The sequence below is a fragment of the Parasteatoda tepidariorum genome, chromosome 9 (genome assembly GCF_982258835.1).
Source record: "Parasteatoda tepidariorum strain Cologne lab strain chromosome 9, Ptep-v5.0, whole genome shotgun sequence".
Lineage (NCBI taxonomy): Eukaryota > Metazoa > Arthropoda > Arachnida > Araneae > Theridiidae > Parasteatoda > Parasteatoda tepidariorum.
The window spans coordinates 82,449,876-82,464,162 of NC_141763.1; the positions used below are offsets into that span (position 1 = coordinate 82,449,876).

The 14,287-nt window shown below is 31.8% G+C and overlaps 1 protein-coding gene across 1 annotated transcript in view; it reads left to right on the plus strand.

Annotated features, from left to right (window-relative positions):
- Positions 1-14,287, plus strand: part of LOC107442551 (pickpocket 15) — a 47,414-nt gene that overhangs the window by 18,137 nt on the left and 14,990 nt on the right. Inside the window, exons 4-6 of the mRNA XM_087150526.1 lie at positions 1,795-2,050; positions 4,642-4,832; positions 7,589-7,719. Coding sequence (XP_087006652.1) covers positions 1,795-2,050; positions 4,642-4,832; positions 7,589-7,719 — 578 coding nt within the window. The remainder of the gene's footprint in view (positions 1-1,794; positions 2,051-4,641; positions 4,833-7,588; positions 7,720-14,287) is intronic.

A 14,287-nucleotide genomic window follows, 5' to 3' on the forward strand; every position in this document is an offset into this window, starting at 1 on the left:
TTAAATTGTGTTTAAAAAAAGAACTTACAGTTTGTTTAATAATATTAAAAGAGAACTAGTGTGGTTCTCTTTTAGTATTATTAAACAAACTGTAGTAATTTTTCTATAGTGCATCACAAGTTCTGCGAACTAAACATCTTACAACAGGAAGCAATTTGGGCTGAGTACTATATATTAAACAATCATACGTAAATAACTAAGCAACAATATATTAAACAGATGTACAAAAAAAGTTAAAAATTTTATATAATTTGAGAAAAAAAACGCCACAAAAATGATGAAATGAACTTTAAAATTAAAAAATATATATATGTATAAACTAGAACACAGTTATTTTATTTTATAAATATTTTAAAATCAAATTTTTTTTTAAATAATTCTACTTTTTAATCAATTTTAATAACTAAACATGAATTTAACTATTTTTATTTACATTAAACCTATAAATTTATCTTTCTAATTCTTAATTATTTTTTATTTTTATAATCCATGAGTGATCTGATGTCAGATTTTCTTAAACTAGTTGAAGAACTTAGTGGCGTTTTTTTTCCCCTCTAATTTTTTGAGACTATTTTTAAGCATTATTTGACTGTACCACATTTATTAATTTCATCAGTAATAGCTAACGATCTTTGAGTATTTTTTTCGGGTAAGAAAAAAAAATCCCTAATACATTTGGTCATGATTCGTCAAGAAACAAGTAACTTTAAATTGCTGTTCTTCTTGCAGAAAATTTAAAATGCAAAATTTGAAAAGTTTAATTGAATAATGGGATACACGCAAGGGACGAAGTATAGGCATCTCGATCCTGATTGGTTGTTGAAACGTGGCATTTGTTTACGCTACAAACTGCTCTTTCCATTCTATTTCGAGTAAGCCAAGCCCGACAAGTATAAATTCTCTTAAGTAACATAATCTGTATTCTTTAACAAAGAATTCAATTCTTTCACCAATTCTTTCACCATTTATTTCTTATTTAACACAAAGATAGGCACGAAGTTATGTGGAACATAAGCAAACTAATTATACATCGAAGTTGCTAGATGCCAAAACCAAAAATATAGCAGGGTTACAATAAAATACATTAACAAATAATAAATCTAAGCTATGTAAAAGACATGGAAGAGAAATAATTACATTTCAACTGAATCGATGTGCTATACAGCGCAATATTTAATTAATTTAACATTAATTAACATTCTAACTTATGTGGAGAAATTGAGCTCAACTTTAACACGCCATTTTGCTTATAACTATATGACACACGTGTAGGTATCCGATATCTTCTTCTTCTTGAAGTGTAAGTACCCAATTAAGTATTAAAGATTTTAAGATTTCGCCAAATGGAAACGTGCGAAAAAGAAGTAAAGAGAAGGCATAATATTTGTTTTCCATAGACAACGTAAAATCAAAGATATTTTACCCAAATTTACTGAAATGTTACTTAGAACTTTCATTCCCTCGGCTCTTCAATTACTTTTCTCTTACAGTTTTCTCAGATTCCATTTTTTAAAAATTGTTTGTTCTAAACCATTATTTAAATCCGTATTATAAATTTTTAATCATTTATAAATAAATTGTTTATTCAATTGACATATCCTTTATAAGACAATACCTTTAAAAATTTACCGACATAATGTTAATTATCTACAATCATGTCTGTAAACTGCTAATAAAGGCTTAAAAATTTAAAACAGTAAAGTTCTTTGATATACTTTATTTATTATTTCAGATCCCCTTACAGATCCCCTTTATTTATTATTCAGATCCCTTTACTTTATTTTTTTATTTCAGATCTTAACGAAACTTTTTTATCCATCGTGGAATATGCATCCTTGAGTTTTGGCTATCCCTTTATTTCTCTAACTCCTCGAGAAACAGCTATGATTATTCAATTAGGAATGGTAAATATCAGCACTGATCAGAGCCTCAAACCAAAATTGAATGCCTTCAAACAGAATCTTATGAGACAAGAAAACCGATACAAAGTACTGAAGAGGATGAATCCGCATTTTGATTTAAAGAAATTCATGCTCGAAAATGGCGTCAGGTATAATTATTTTGAAAGACTGTTTTTTAAAGATTTTTTTAAAGATATTTTTAAAGTGTTTATAAAGTGTTATAATAGCACTCAGATTGTGCCATTTCCAAACATTGCAGCAAGGAGCCGCGAAGGCTCAGGGAACGGAGCGTTCCAATCAGGAGAACCGAGTTCGAATCCCCATCAATGGCTGATCGGAACAAATCGGCACCACAGTGATGACGTGAAATATCCTCAGTGGTAGACGGATTATGGGTGAGAGTCCCTTTACCGTCAGGCTAACCGTGGGAGGTTCTCGTGATCTTCCTTTCCATTTAAAGCAAATGCGGGTTAGTTCCATCAAGAAATCCTCCACAAATTTCTCCCAATGCTTGATCCAGGAGTTCCTTTGTCTTCTGGATTAGGTTCAAAATTACAAGGTTACGCAGTTGAACGTTAGTAGTTGTAAGCCCAAAAAATTGGGTCGGCTGTTCAACGACGGTTATAAAATAAAATTAAACATAAAAACATTGCAGCATTAGTCGGTTAATCTGAATTAGCTTTCCCCTTACAATTTGAGTTGTCTTGTTTCACCCCATTTTATTCAACAATCTAATTGACTTAGATACAGTCCGGCAGTGGACTGATCGTTAAGACACGGTTCCCAGCAGATCACCGAAGTCAAGCATAACTGGCTGCGGTCAGTGTGCAGGTGGGTGACCACTTGGATCAGTCTGCGTAGGGACCGAGGGTGTGCGGTATTGGTCCTCGTTAAACTTTTCTACCGTAAAGTGCTCGACTTCGCGTGCAGGTCGTCGGGCTACCAAGGAAGGGGTGCCATCCCCTCTGCGGAGGATCAAAATTGTGATGGCATGTCTTCGGATCATCCTCAAAGATGTTTCCCAGACCATCGCCAATAGCCCATTGTGCAGCTCTACTGCGACGTAAATGAACAAAACAAAACAAACTTAGATACAAACTTCAGTAATTGGACGTGTTTTTATACTTATTTCTTATAATAATTTAATTCATAAGGGAGAAAGCGGGATGATAATAAGGACAACATGTTTTAAAACGTTAAGGCGTCACGCGTATTTTTAATGAAATCCCAGTCAATGCAAGCAATCGAAGTCAATTAAAATTTGATTTGAATGAATTAATTTCTAATAAATTTTCAGTAATTACTTAAAATAGTGTAATTTTTGTTTTAGTTTTATATCACAATCTACATTGTTAGTTACCGATGATTGACGCATCTTAATGAAAAGTTCAGTGTCAGGCACCGATGACTTACGTGATACTCAACATTTAAGTAAATTTTCAAATTTTCAGCAATTACGTTAAATAATGTAAATGTTTTAGATTCATATCAGATTCTACACTGTCAATGACCGATAACTAATGAGGCCTAAATGAAAAATTCTGTGTCAGGCACCGATGACTGACGTGACATTTACCTTGCGTGTGATTTTCTCCACCCTTTTAATGACTAATATTTGTGTGGATTCTTAGGATTTAGAACACTCTATCTATATTTACCAATCACAACCAGTTATGTTTTCATAAAACGAAGTATCATGTTTGTTTGTTTATTTATTTGGTACAATATCCATTAATATTGTATCAAAAGTACTAAATCTTAAGACGCAAAAAACTTAAAACTTAGAATGAGTTCACTGGACATCAGCTGTTAAAAGTGGTTTTTTTAAGCTCCTTCGCTAAAGCTACAATTGAAGTAAGCTCAAAACAAATCTTTAATTTTTTAACTTGCCAAAAATTATTAGTTTATATTTTTAAAGGCATAATCTTTTGCAGTAATATACAGTTCATTTCTGTGCATCCTTTATTATTATCTTGATCTTTTTTAAGAAGAATTATAATATAATATAGTGTATTTTTTAAATTAACTTTAGTGAAAATTTAAAATTTTTATTGCAAAATCAAAAAAAAATCAGTTTATAAAATTAAAAAAATTGAATTAAAATTATATTTTGTTAAATTTTAATTATATATATTTTAATTAAAAATAACAAAATAAAACATTTATAATTTTTTTTATTTTCAAAAGTTTAAATTATGTTAAAAAAATTAATTTAAATTATAATAAAAAATAATAATGGGAGAATAATGAAAATAATTTTAAAAAATATTAAATAATTAAAAAAAACTTTATGGGGAGCATATTTTCCCCAAAGGCAGCAGTAGCGGAAAAAATATATTTGACGCAACTTCTGGCCCATCCAAATTTTTCAACCATGGCCTTTAATTTAAATTTTTTTTCCATTACATATTTCACAGGTGCACACTAATATAACAAAATTTTTTCATGACATTTTCATAAAAATTTATTTTTGTAACCTATAATAAAAAATTTTTATGAAAAATGTCGTTCAAGTTTCATTACAAATAATGGCATGGTTTGTCCTTGCGTTATTAAAATCACTATACAATTAATGTTATATACTCGCTTTTTGTTCCTTAATTAACTCATGTTGTGTTTTTCAATGAGCTCATGCTTTAAGTTTTTATTTAACTCGTTTTTTATTCTTTTTCAGCTGCTTAATTATGTGGTAAATTTGCCTCTCTTTACTAACCTATTTTAACTTTCTCTGAATTTCCAGGTGTGAAAATTTTTTCAGTCACTGCATGGCTTCAATAAATTCCTTCAATTGCTGCGACTCATTCAAGCCCATACTTACATCTTTCGGCTTGTGTTATACGTTTGAAAGTTTAACAGAAGTTGATGAAACAAGCCGTTCAATGGATATGAAATTTACTTTCATATTTGATTTACTCTCACCTCCAGATATCGGTAAAATCGTATTTCTGTTAATCTAGAATTTGATTCAAGAGCACGTGTTTTGAAAGCATTTAGGTTTCATTTACGTTTAAATGAAACTAAACTGTTTCTTTTTGCGTAATTATAATAGTTATGAAAGAAAAACTCCTTACAGTTTCTAAAATGATCCAAGCAATGAAGTTTAATAAGAAAATTGCAGGGAAAAAAAGAGACATATTTTTAAATTGAATTGCGATCAAACATTGTCCTTTTTAATCTTGCGTTGTGTATTAGGGGGACCGGAAAGTAATGACGTTTCGGCGCATTTGATATTTGTAATCAAGATTTTATTTTTAATCAATAATTTATTCACCTTACAATGCCGGATTTGAAATAAATCGAAATGGATTGAAAAAAAATGAATTGGTTTTTAAGACTAACGAACATTTAATGTGCCGAAATGACATTAGTTTCCGGTCCCCCTAATATTTTCAAATGTTTAACTTGTGAACATAGTTAACTCTTTCATCATGATGGACGAGATAAGTCGTTTTCCAGAAATATTCACTGTGCTATAAGGGACGAAATCATTCACCAGGAGTTCTTGGGGTAAATGTCTCCATTCCTCCTTTAACGCATCTTTCAGCTGGTGGGTGTTACCAGGAGGATACTGTCGTGTCGCAAGACGTCTCCCTAATGCATCCCACACATGCTCTATGGGATTTAGATCTGGAGAGTAAGCTGGCCAATCCATTCGTGTGATATCTTCACTTTCCAGTAGCTCTTGAACATTAGCAGTACGGTGTGGCCGGGCATTGTCATCCATAAAAATGAAGTCTGGTCCAATGGCCACTCGGAATAGACGCACATGGGGTAGGATTACCTCATTGCAGTAGCGATCTCCAGTTACAGAACCTCGGTTGAAGCTCAGTCCGCCCGTTTCACATAATGCCACCCCAGACGACAACTCCAGGACCACCGTAACGATCTCTTTCCGCGATGTTATTGGGATGAAATCGAGCTCCAACCTCTCTCCAGCTCAACTGACGTTGAGAATCGCTTGTATCACTAAAATGACTCTCATCTGTGAAAAGGACGCGACTCCATTGATGAGGTGTCCAGGTTTCGTGTTCTCTGCACCACTCTGAACGGTGCCGCCGATGGCTACCTTTTAAAGGTATGCAGCGTTCATGACGTCTAGCAAATAAGCCACCTTTGTGGAGGCGTCTGGCCACTGTAAATCTTGATATTTGTCGTCCTGTCACTGTGCACAGTTGCTGAGATATGGCTCTCGCTGACTGAAACGGTTTCTTTTCGCCTGGAGGACAATGTAACGGTCATCTCTTGGTGTTGTTTTCCTTGGATGGCCACCACCAACCTTCCGAACGGCTGTACCAGTAGTTTTAAAGGCACTCCAAGCACGAGAAACAACACTTTTGTTGATCCCGAACTCTTCGGCGACACTGGTCACACTACACCCCTCCTCAAGCTTCCCAATCATTCTTCCTCGAGTAAAGTCGTCTAAATGCATTCTTGAAGACATGTTTCACAAAACAAATCACTTGCACTTGCAGCGAATGTCTTTAACTACGGTGCTCTTCATCCTTTCTTTGCAGCTTTGACCTGCGCGAGTCGACCCACAAGGTATACGTACACTTACATCACCTACGACGTTTTATTTCTAAAATTTGCATACAAATAATCTTTCTACTGAATTACGTGCATATTATACTGCAATTTCATGGCTATCTTGTGCTTTGTTGGGGAGCTGTGGCCGAAAAACCACTTGTTGCTTAAGTTTTGCACACCAGTGTATTTAAAGGCAATCTCGTAGCGGCAACAATTATTATTTAAAATGTATAATTTAATTGCTTAGAATAAATAGTGGAGACATACAACCTAAATTTAAACGCGTGCAAGAACTTTAAGCTTAGTTTTATTGTTGTTGTTGTTGTTGTTACTTTACGTCGCACTAGAGCTGCACAATGGGCTATTGGCGACGGTCTGGGAAACATCCCGGAGGATGATCCGAAGACATGCCATCTCAATTTTGATCCTCTGCGGAAGGGATGGCACCCCCGCTTCGGTAGCCCGACGACCTGCGCGCGAAGTCGAGCACTTTACGGTAGCACAGTTTAACGAGGACCAATACCGCACACCCTCGGTCCCTACGCAGACAGATCCAAGTGGTCACCCACCCGCACACTGACCGTAGCCTGTGATGCTTGACTTCGGTGATCTGCTGGGAACCGTGTCTTAACGATCAGTCCACTGCGGGACCCTTAGTTTTAAAAATAGAAAAATATAAAGAAGCCCACTCTTAAATTACGAAAAGCGTTTGTTGAAAAAGCCTTGATTTTGTTTTCGAACTGTAACAGGGCAGAAACTTAAGTAACCAGTTAGTATGCCTGCCTATATTTTTTATTCATTCTAAATGTAAACATTTATAACTCATACATGTTTGCTTAAATAAATTTAATTAAAGGAAAACATAATTTTAGTAGCATAAATATTTTAATTTTAAAAAAAAAGACGAAAAAGCCTAATATTTATTAGACAACTGCGTTGCTGAAAGAATATATTAACATCGTAAGCATATGAACGAAATCCTACCTATTCAATAAGTAGATAAATATAGTTTTGCTTTACAAACTTAAAATTTTAGCATGAATCAAAACCATGCTATTCTACACATTTTAAAATGCTGCTGATAGCATAATTTTAATTTCCACAAATTGTGCCTAGCTCAATTTTCAAATTTCCTTCTACCACTTTTTTTTTTCGTTTAGATGGAGCAGTCCCTAGAGGGTTCAGTGTTTTTTTTACCGATCCAGTTTCAGAATTCTATATTGTTGAAGCATCCAAAGGTGAAAAAGTTTTCCCTGACAAGATTACAGAGATATCTGTGACCCTAGAAAAAGTAAGAATGACAGACGTAAGCGATCCCTGAAGCATTCTTATTTGATATTATAAAATAACTTAATATAATTAACTAGTAATAATATAAATTTACTCAAAAATAATTTAAATAAAAATTACTCAAAAATAGTTAAATAAAATTAAATAAAATTTAAATAAAATTTAAATAAAGTTGTGTGTTTACAGAGCAGCACTTCATCAGGGGACACACTGTCTGCAAACACACAGGAGCCTTTCTGTTGTTAGTGGCAGAGCCAAAACTAACAGTGCCCCGAGGCCCCTAATGAAAATACAAGCATAAAAATAATAATAATTACCACATTAAATAAATATTTACCATAACAACATTCATATAAATTTGCAATATAATCACGTTTACTGAAACTAAAATACTAAACACTTAGAAGACATCAAATGCACCGCCCCCAAAGCACATATAAAACAATTACAGTTAGTAAAAATGAAAAAGAAATTCCTTATATATTCCAAATCAGCTCAAAAAATAATGTGCTGACACCTAGATAAAAATAGACAAACCAAAGAGCTAAAGAATCTGAGATTGGATCATGAAAATATTTATATTTGGAAATTAAAAACTTTAAACCCTTACGGACTTAATAGTAAACTTAATGGAGAAGGCAGCCATGATTTAAATTCTGTTTGCATTTACAAAAAGCTGAATATTTTTAACGACAGGTTTGTCAAAAGTTTAAGAGGTAGTAGGGGTAAGCATAAGGACAAATCTCATAGAGATAAATTTAATATGGTCCTTTTCAAAAATTTGTGTTCTTTGGATGTTAGTGATGCTAACATAAAAAAGATTAAAAGCTTCATCTTCAGTATTAGGAATTCAGTGTTAAAATGGTTTATTAAATCTCAAATGAAACTTGTCAAATTTTCAAATTCTCATTTAAAATTTATTGTTTCAGATCTTATTAAATTTAAACTTAATATCAACAACTTTGATACTTTTAATGTTTCAGGATCTAATAAAGAATATTGTGTTGTTAATTTTCTTGATAAGGTTTTCGAAAAAGGTTCATTACCAATGGTTGTTAATGGTTTTAATAACATTTTTCCTATTAAGGACAAGACTAGTGTTTCAATTTGTTTCAAATATAGCAAGACGTTGAAGAATATTATTTGCAATTACAATTTTTTCTGTCAAAATTTATTGGAACTTGAGGATATCTGTTTGTGTGAACAATTGCATTATAAAGATTTTGTTGATAAAGATCACGGACACATTGTAACGGGTAACCTTGACCTTGTTACTGATAAAAATCTAAGATTGCTTATGGGACTTGGTACAAAATTTAGACCAAGAAGAAATTATAATTTGCCTTTTATCATTTCCTCAATTAGTAAAGATTTGGACTGCTTCATTGCAAAGTGCTCAAGGAAATATAACTGGCCCATAGAAGGATTTTTCGAATGGAAATATAAAATTTTATATAATTTTAAATTGAATTTTTTAAATAACAACACAAAATACCAAGGTTTTTATTTGAATTCTAATATTGTTAAATCTATAGAAGTATTGAAAAGGAAATTTATTATTTGTGTGGTTGATAAAGCTTCAAATAATTTTGGCTTTATGTGCAAAAAATTCTTTAGAAATATTATTGGTTTTGAATATGATAATAATGATACTTTCCTTAAGATTAACAACTCTAAGAAGGAAATTGAAAATAGAATTTTGGCTTTTTATAAAAAAACTGGATTAAAACCAAATAGTTTTAATTTCCCATACTTATTTCCAACCATTAAATTTCATAAAACACCTGTTAAATTTAGATTTGTTACTTGCTGCACAGGGTGTTATAATTCAGTTTTTGGTAAACGATTTTTCAAATACTTAAACATTATTTTAAGCAAAATTATTTCTAATGATAAACATTTCATCATTAATAACAATCAAGAAGTTATTAAATATTTAAACAAAAATCGAGTTAATACAATTCTTACCTGTGATTTTGAAAATCTTTTTACCAGTATTCCTCACAATAATTTAAAAAATATTTGTATTGAAATTTTTGAACATTATTTGATTGATGAAGGTATTGACAAGGAAGACTGGATTAATTTATGCAATGTCAACATTTTTGAGAATTATCTTTTTAACGGTATTAGTTTTTACAGGCAAATTAAGGGTATTTCTATGGGTAATAGTTATTCAAGTGCATTCGCTAATATTTTCCTTCACTTTTATGAACAAAAATTTTTGCAGAATAATTTTTTAAAAGGTTTTAGGTTTATTGATGATTTAATCATCTTCGATTGTAGTGATTTTGATTTGATTAATAATATTTATCCTGAAGAACTGAGTTTAATTAAAACCAATTCACAAGACTCTAGTGCTTATTTTTTAGATCTTGATATAAATATTTCTGATAACAATGATCGCATAGGGGTTTATGATAAAAGGAAGGATTTCAATTTTAATGTTATTAACCTTACGCATTTTTATTCCAACCTTTATTATAAAATTTTCAAGAATATTGTATTTGGTCAAATATTGAGATTCAATTTCATTTGTAATAACCGTATTGATTTTTTGACCGCTATTGAGGTATTAAAAAACAGTTTAAAGAAAAATAGATTTCCTTTCAACTTTAATAATTTTGATGTTTTGATAAAGGAAATTTTAAACAAATCATATTAACTTGGCCGATATTGAAGCCCGTCTAAGCAGGCCTAGACGGTGAAATATTTGGTTTTCATCTTTTAATTTTTGGATTTAAATTTATTGGGATTATGTTTTCTTTTTCAAAATATTCTGTTGAGGTTTTTTAGACAGATGGCAGCACTTGGATTCTTTAGCTCTTTGGTTTGTCTATTTTTATCTAGGTGTCAGCACATTATTTTTTGAGCTGATTTGGAATATATAAGGAATTTCTTTTTCATTTTTACTAACTGTAATTGTTTTATATGTGCTTTGGGGGCGGTGCATTGGATGTCTTCTAAGTGTTTAGTATTTTAGTTTCAGTAAACGTGATTATATTGCAAATTTATATGAATGTTGTTATGGTAAATATTTATTTAATGTGGTAATTATTATTATTTTTATGCTTGTATTTTCATTAGGGGCCTCGGGGCACTGTTAGTTTTGGCTCTGCCACTAACAACAGAAAGGCTCCTGTGTGTTTGCAGACAGTGTGTCCCCTGATGAAGTGCTGCTCTGTAAACACACAACTTTATTTAAATTTTATTTAAATTTTATTTAATTTTATTTAACTATTTTTGAGTAATTTTTATTTAAATTATTTTTGAGTAAATTTATATTATTACTAGTTTATATGATTTGAATTTGGTTTTAGCTGCCTTGAGCGCTATTCCAATTTGAATTAATGTATTTAAGGTTGTTTTCATTTTTACCTTCTGTTTAATTAATTTCACTTAAGAATTTGAATTTACGTTTGGATTAATATAATTAACTTAATACAAAATATAAAGTTAAGTTTTCACAAAGAAATACTCTGTTCTGTCTGTTTATGTAAAATGTTATCGAATGACTCTCCGTTGAACTACAACAATGCGATTAAAACAATAAGTATTTAATTCAAATCTTTAATTTTCCGTCAGATTTCACGTGGTTAAAAAGAAACGTACTTGTTCGAGGATAAATTTATCCTAAACACCGTAGAGCAGGGATGGCGAACCAATGGCACGCGACACAATATTTTGGGCACTCCACCAATCACAAAGTTCACTATGAATTATATTAACAATTGAATTAAAATTCACAAAAAACAAAAACAAAAAATTAACAATTATTTGAAAAAATTAACAATTAATGCAAAAAAAAGCAATTAATAACCATAAAAAACAAGCTAACAATAAATAACTAGCAAAAATATTAACATATAATAGCTAATAGAAAGTAAAACAAAAGAACAATTAAGCTATGCAAGTGAAAGCGAAACAAAAACTGCACAGGATATAATATGACGCCTAAGTGAAGGCAAGGAGACTCGAAACAGTTGGTCTAGCCAGAGCAAAAGCATAGCCAACGCGCTAATTTTTCATTCTTTCGTCCCTTGGGCGTCAAACTAAAGTTTGTACATTCGCTTTCCTGAGAAGGTATTTATAAATTAAGTACATTTAAACATGATAAAATTTGTAATACATGTTCAAAGATAAACTTTTCTTATTATGCGACATTTATTTGTATTTATAGGCACTTTTAAACTGTAATTAATTCCAAAATAGCGAAGAGCTACTTTTCAAAAGCGTAGTATTATATTGTATTTCCTATCTTTCCCTGTAGTGAAATCTTGAGGTGAAACGAAGTATAGTGATGCATTATTTGTTTACGCAAAGCATAATAGTCAATTTCGTTGACACAACTGCATTTTGTATTTTAAAGTTTATTTGTGTTATATTTGCGATTTTTAACTGTTATTTAACATAGCTAGTTCAGCAAGGAAAACAAAAGTGTAAAATAGTAAGCATATCATAGAATTTCAAACTTGGTGGACAAAGATATGGCATGATTAGTAAAGGAGACAAAGCAGTATGTGTTTTTTGTACTGGAACAGTGGTATGTAGAACATCGTCTGTAAAACGGCATTTTGAAACAAATCACAAATTCGTTAGTCAAAAAAGTGAACCAGAGCAAAAGGAATTAATTGCAAGTGCAATGAAAGACAAAAATAAACAGTCCACTTCTATGATTAAATATGTTGGCAAAAATTGTCATACGAGTGCGGCAAGTTACTCGGCTGCAAATATCATTGCTCGGCATAGTAAACCTTTTCAAAAGGGAGAGTTTTTGAAGGAAGCCTGGTTAGCATGAGCGCCCTCACTTTTGGAGGATTTCGATAACAAAGATAAGATAATTCAGCGCATCAAAGATACCCCTATCTAGAAGTATAATAAAAGAAAGAATATTGAAATTGGCCGGAAATGCAACAGATCAACAAAAAATTGACATTATTTCCGCTCTTTTTATATTGCTGTGTCTTGACGAAAGCCCTGACATCACTAAATCTGCACGTTTAGCTGTTATTGCTCGATATTGTGTAGGAATTACGTCATTAAGTCATTAAGGAAGAATTAATTGTGATCACATCGTTGCTAACAACTATAAAGGGCACAGATATTTGTACGGCTGTTAAAAGTTCACTTATTGAGAAAGAAATTGATTTGAAAAAAATTGTTTCGGTAACAACTGATGGTGCTCCAAGTATGGTGGGCAAAAAAATGGTTTCATAAGTTTATTTCAAACATACATAGGGCACTTGATTCTTGAATTCCACTGCCTCATTCATCAACAAGCCTTGTGTGCTAAGCTTGGCCAAAGGATACTCTGAGCTCTTTGTTCGCCAAGGTGCTAAGTGTGGTTTAACATCTCTTAATGATGTAATGACGGTAGTCACAAAAATAGTCAACCTCATTTCCTCGCAAGCTTTAAATAAACGAAAGTTTGATGCTCTGTTGGATGAAGTCAACTCGGTGTATAATGGCTTACTGATGTATAATAATGTTCGCTGGTTGAGCCGCGGGAACGTACTTCAAAGATTCGTTGATTGCTTGGAAGAAATCAGACTGTTTCTGGAAAATTGAACAATACCCACAGTTGTTGGATGTTACGTGGCTTTCAAAATTGATGTTTTTTACAGACATATGCCAACGTTTCAATGAATTGAATGTGAAGCTGCAAGATACAAATAAAGCGAGTGTCGTCATGATAGATCTCATTCGCGCTTTTGATGCTAAACTGCATGTTTTCAGGAACGATATTATTACGAGAAACTACAAGTATTTTCCAAACTTGAAAAAAAAGTATAAACGATTTAGATATACATGAGAAACTAGGTGAAGAAACAGTCACTGAAAAATTTATTGTTATTGATTCTTTAATCAAGGAATTTTCAGCTCGATTTTCCCAGTTCAAGGAATTATCAGAAACACTCAAGTTTATTATGTACCCTGATGTGACTTTATTAGATAAATTGAACTTGTCCCAATTCCATTGGTTGGAAATTGAAGAATTTGAAATGCAGCTGATTGATTTCCAGTCTAGTTCAATATGGATTCAAAAATTTATTGAAACAAGAAAAGAGTTGGAATTAATCGAAACAGAAAGATTGACAAGCAATAGAAGTAAAAATGTCAATAACAAAATTTTGGAAGCATGGAATTTGTTACCAGACACATTTAACTGTTTGAAGAAGCTGGCTCGTGCTATTTTAACTATATCTTCGTCTATCTATGCCTGCGAGTCAATATTTTCAGAGATGACTAACATTAAACACTCGCTTAGAAACCGTTTGACAGACGACTCCACATCAGCATGCATTCTGCTTACAACCCTAATATAAGATATTTGTCATCTAATCTGCAACAACAGAAGACACACTGATGTTACTTTAAAGTTTAATTATGCATAAAGCTGATACATTGCAAAAAAAATTTTCGTAATAAATAATAAGTTTTGAATTAATAAATATTAAGAATTTACTTAATAATAAGTAAATAAAGAGTTTTGAATCGATAGTATTTAGTATTATTAATTTCCCAATAATCACGTAAGTCAAAATTGTTTGATGGCACGTCTATGATCT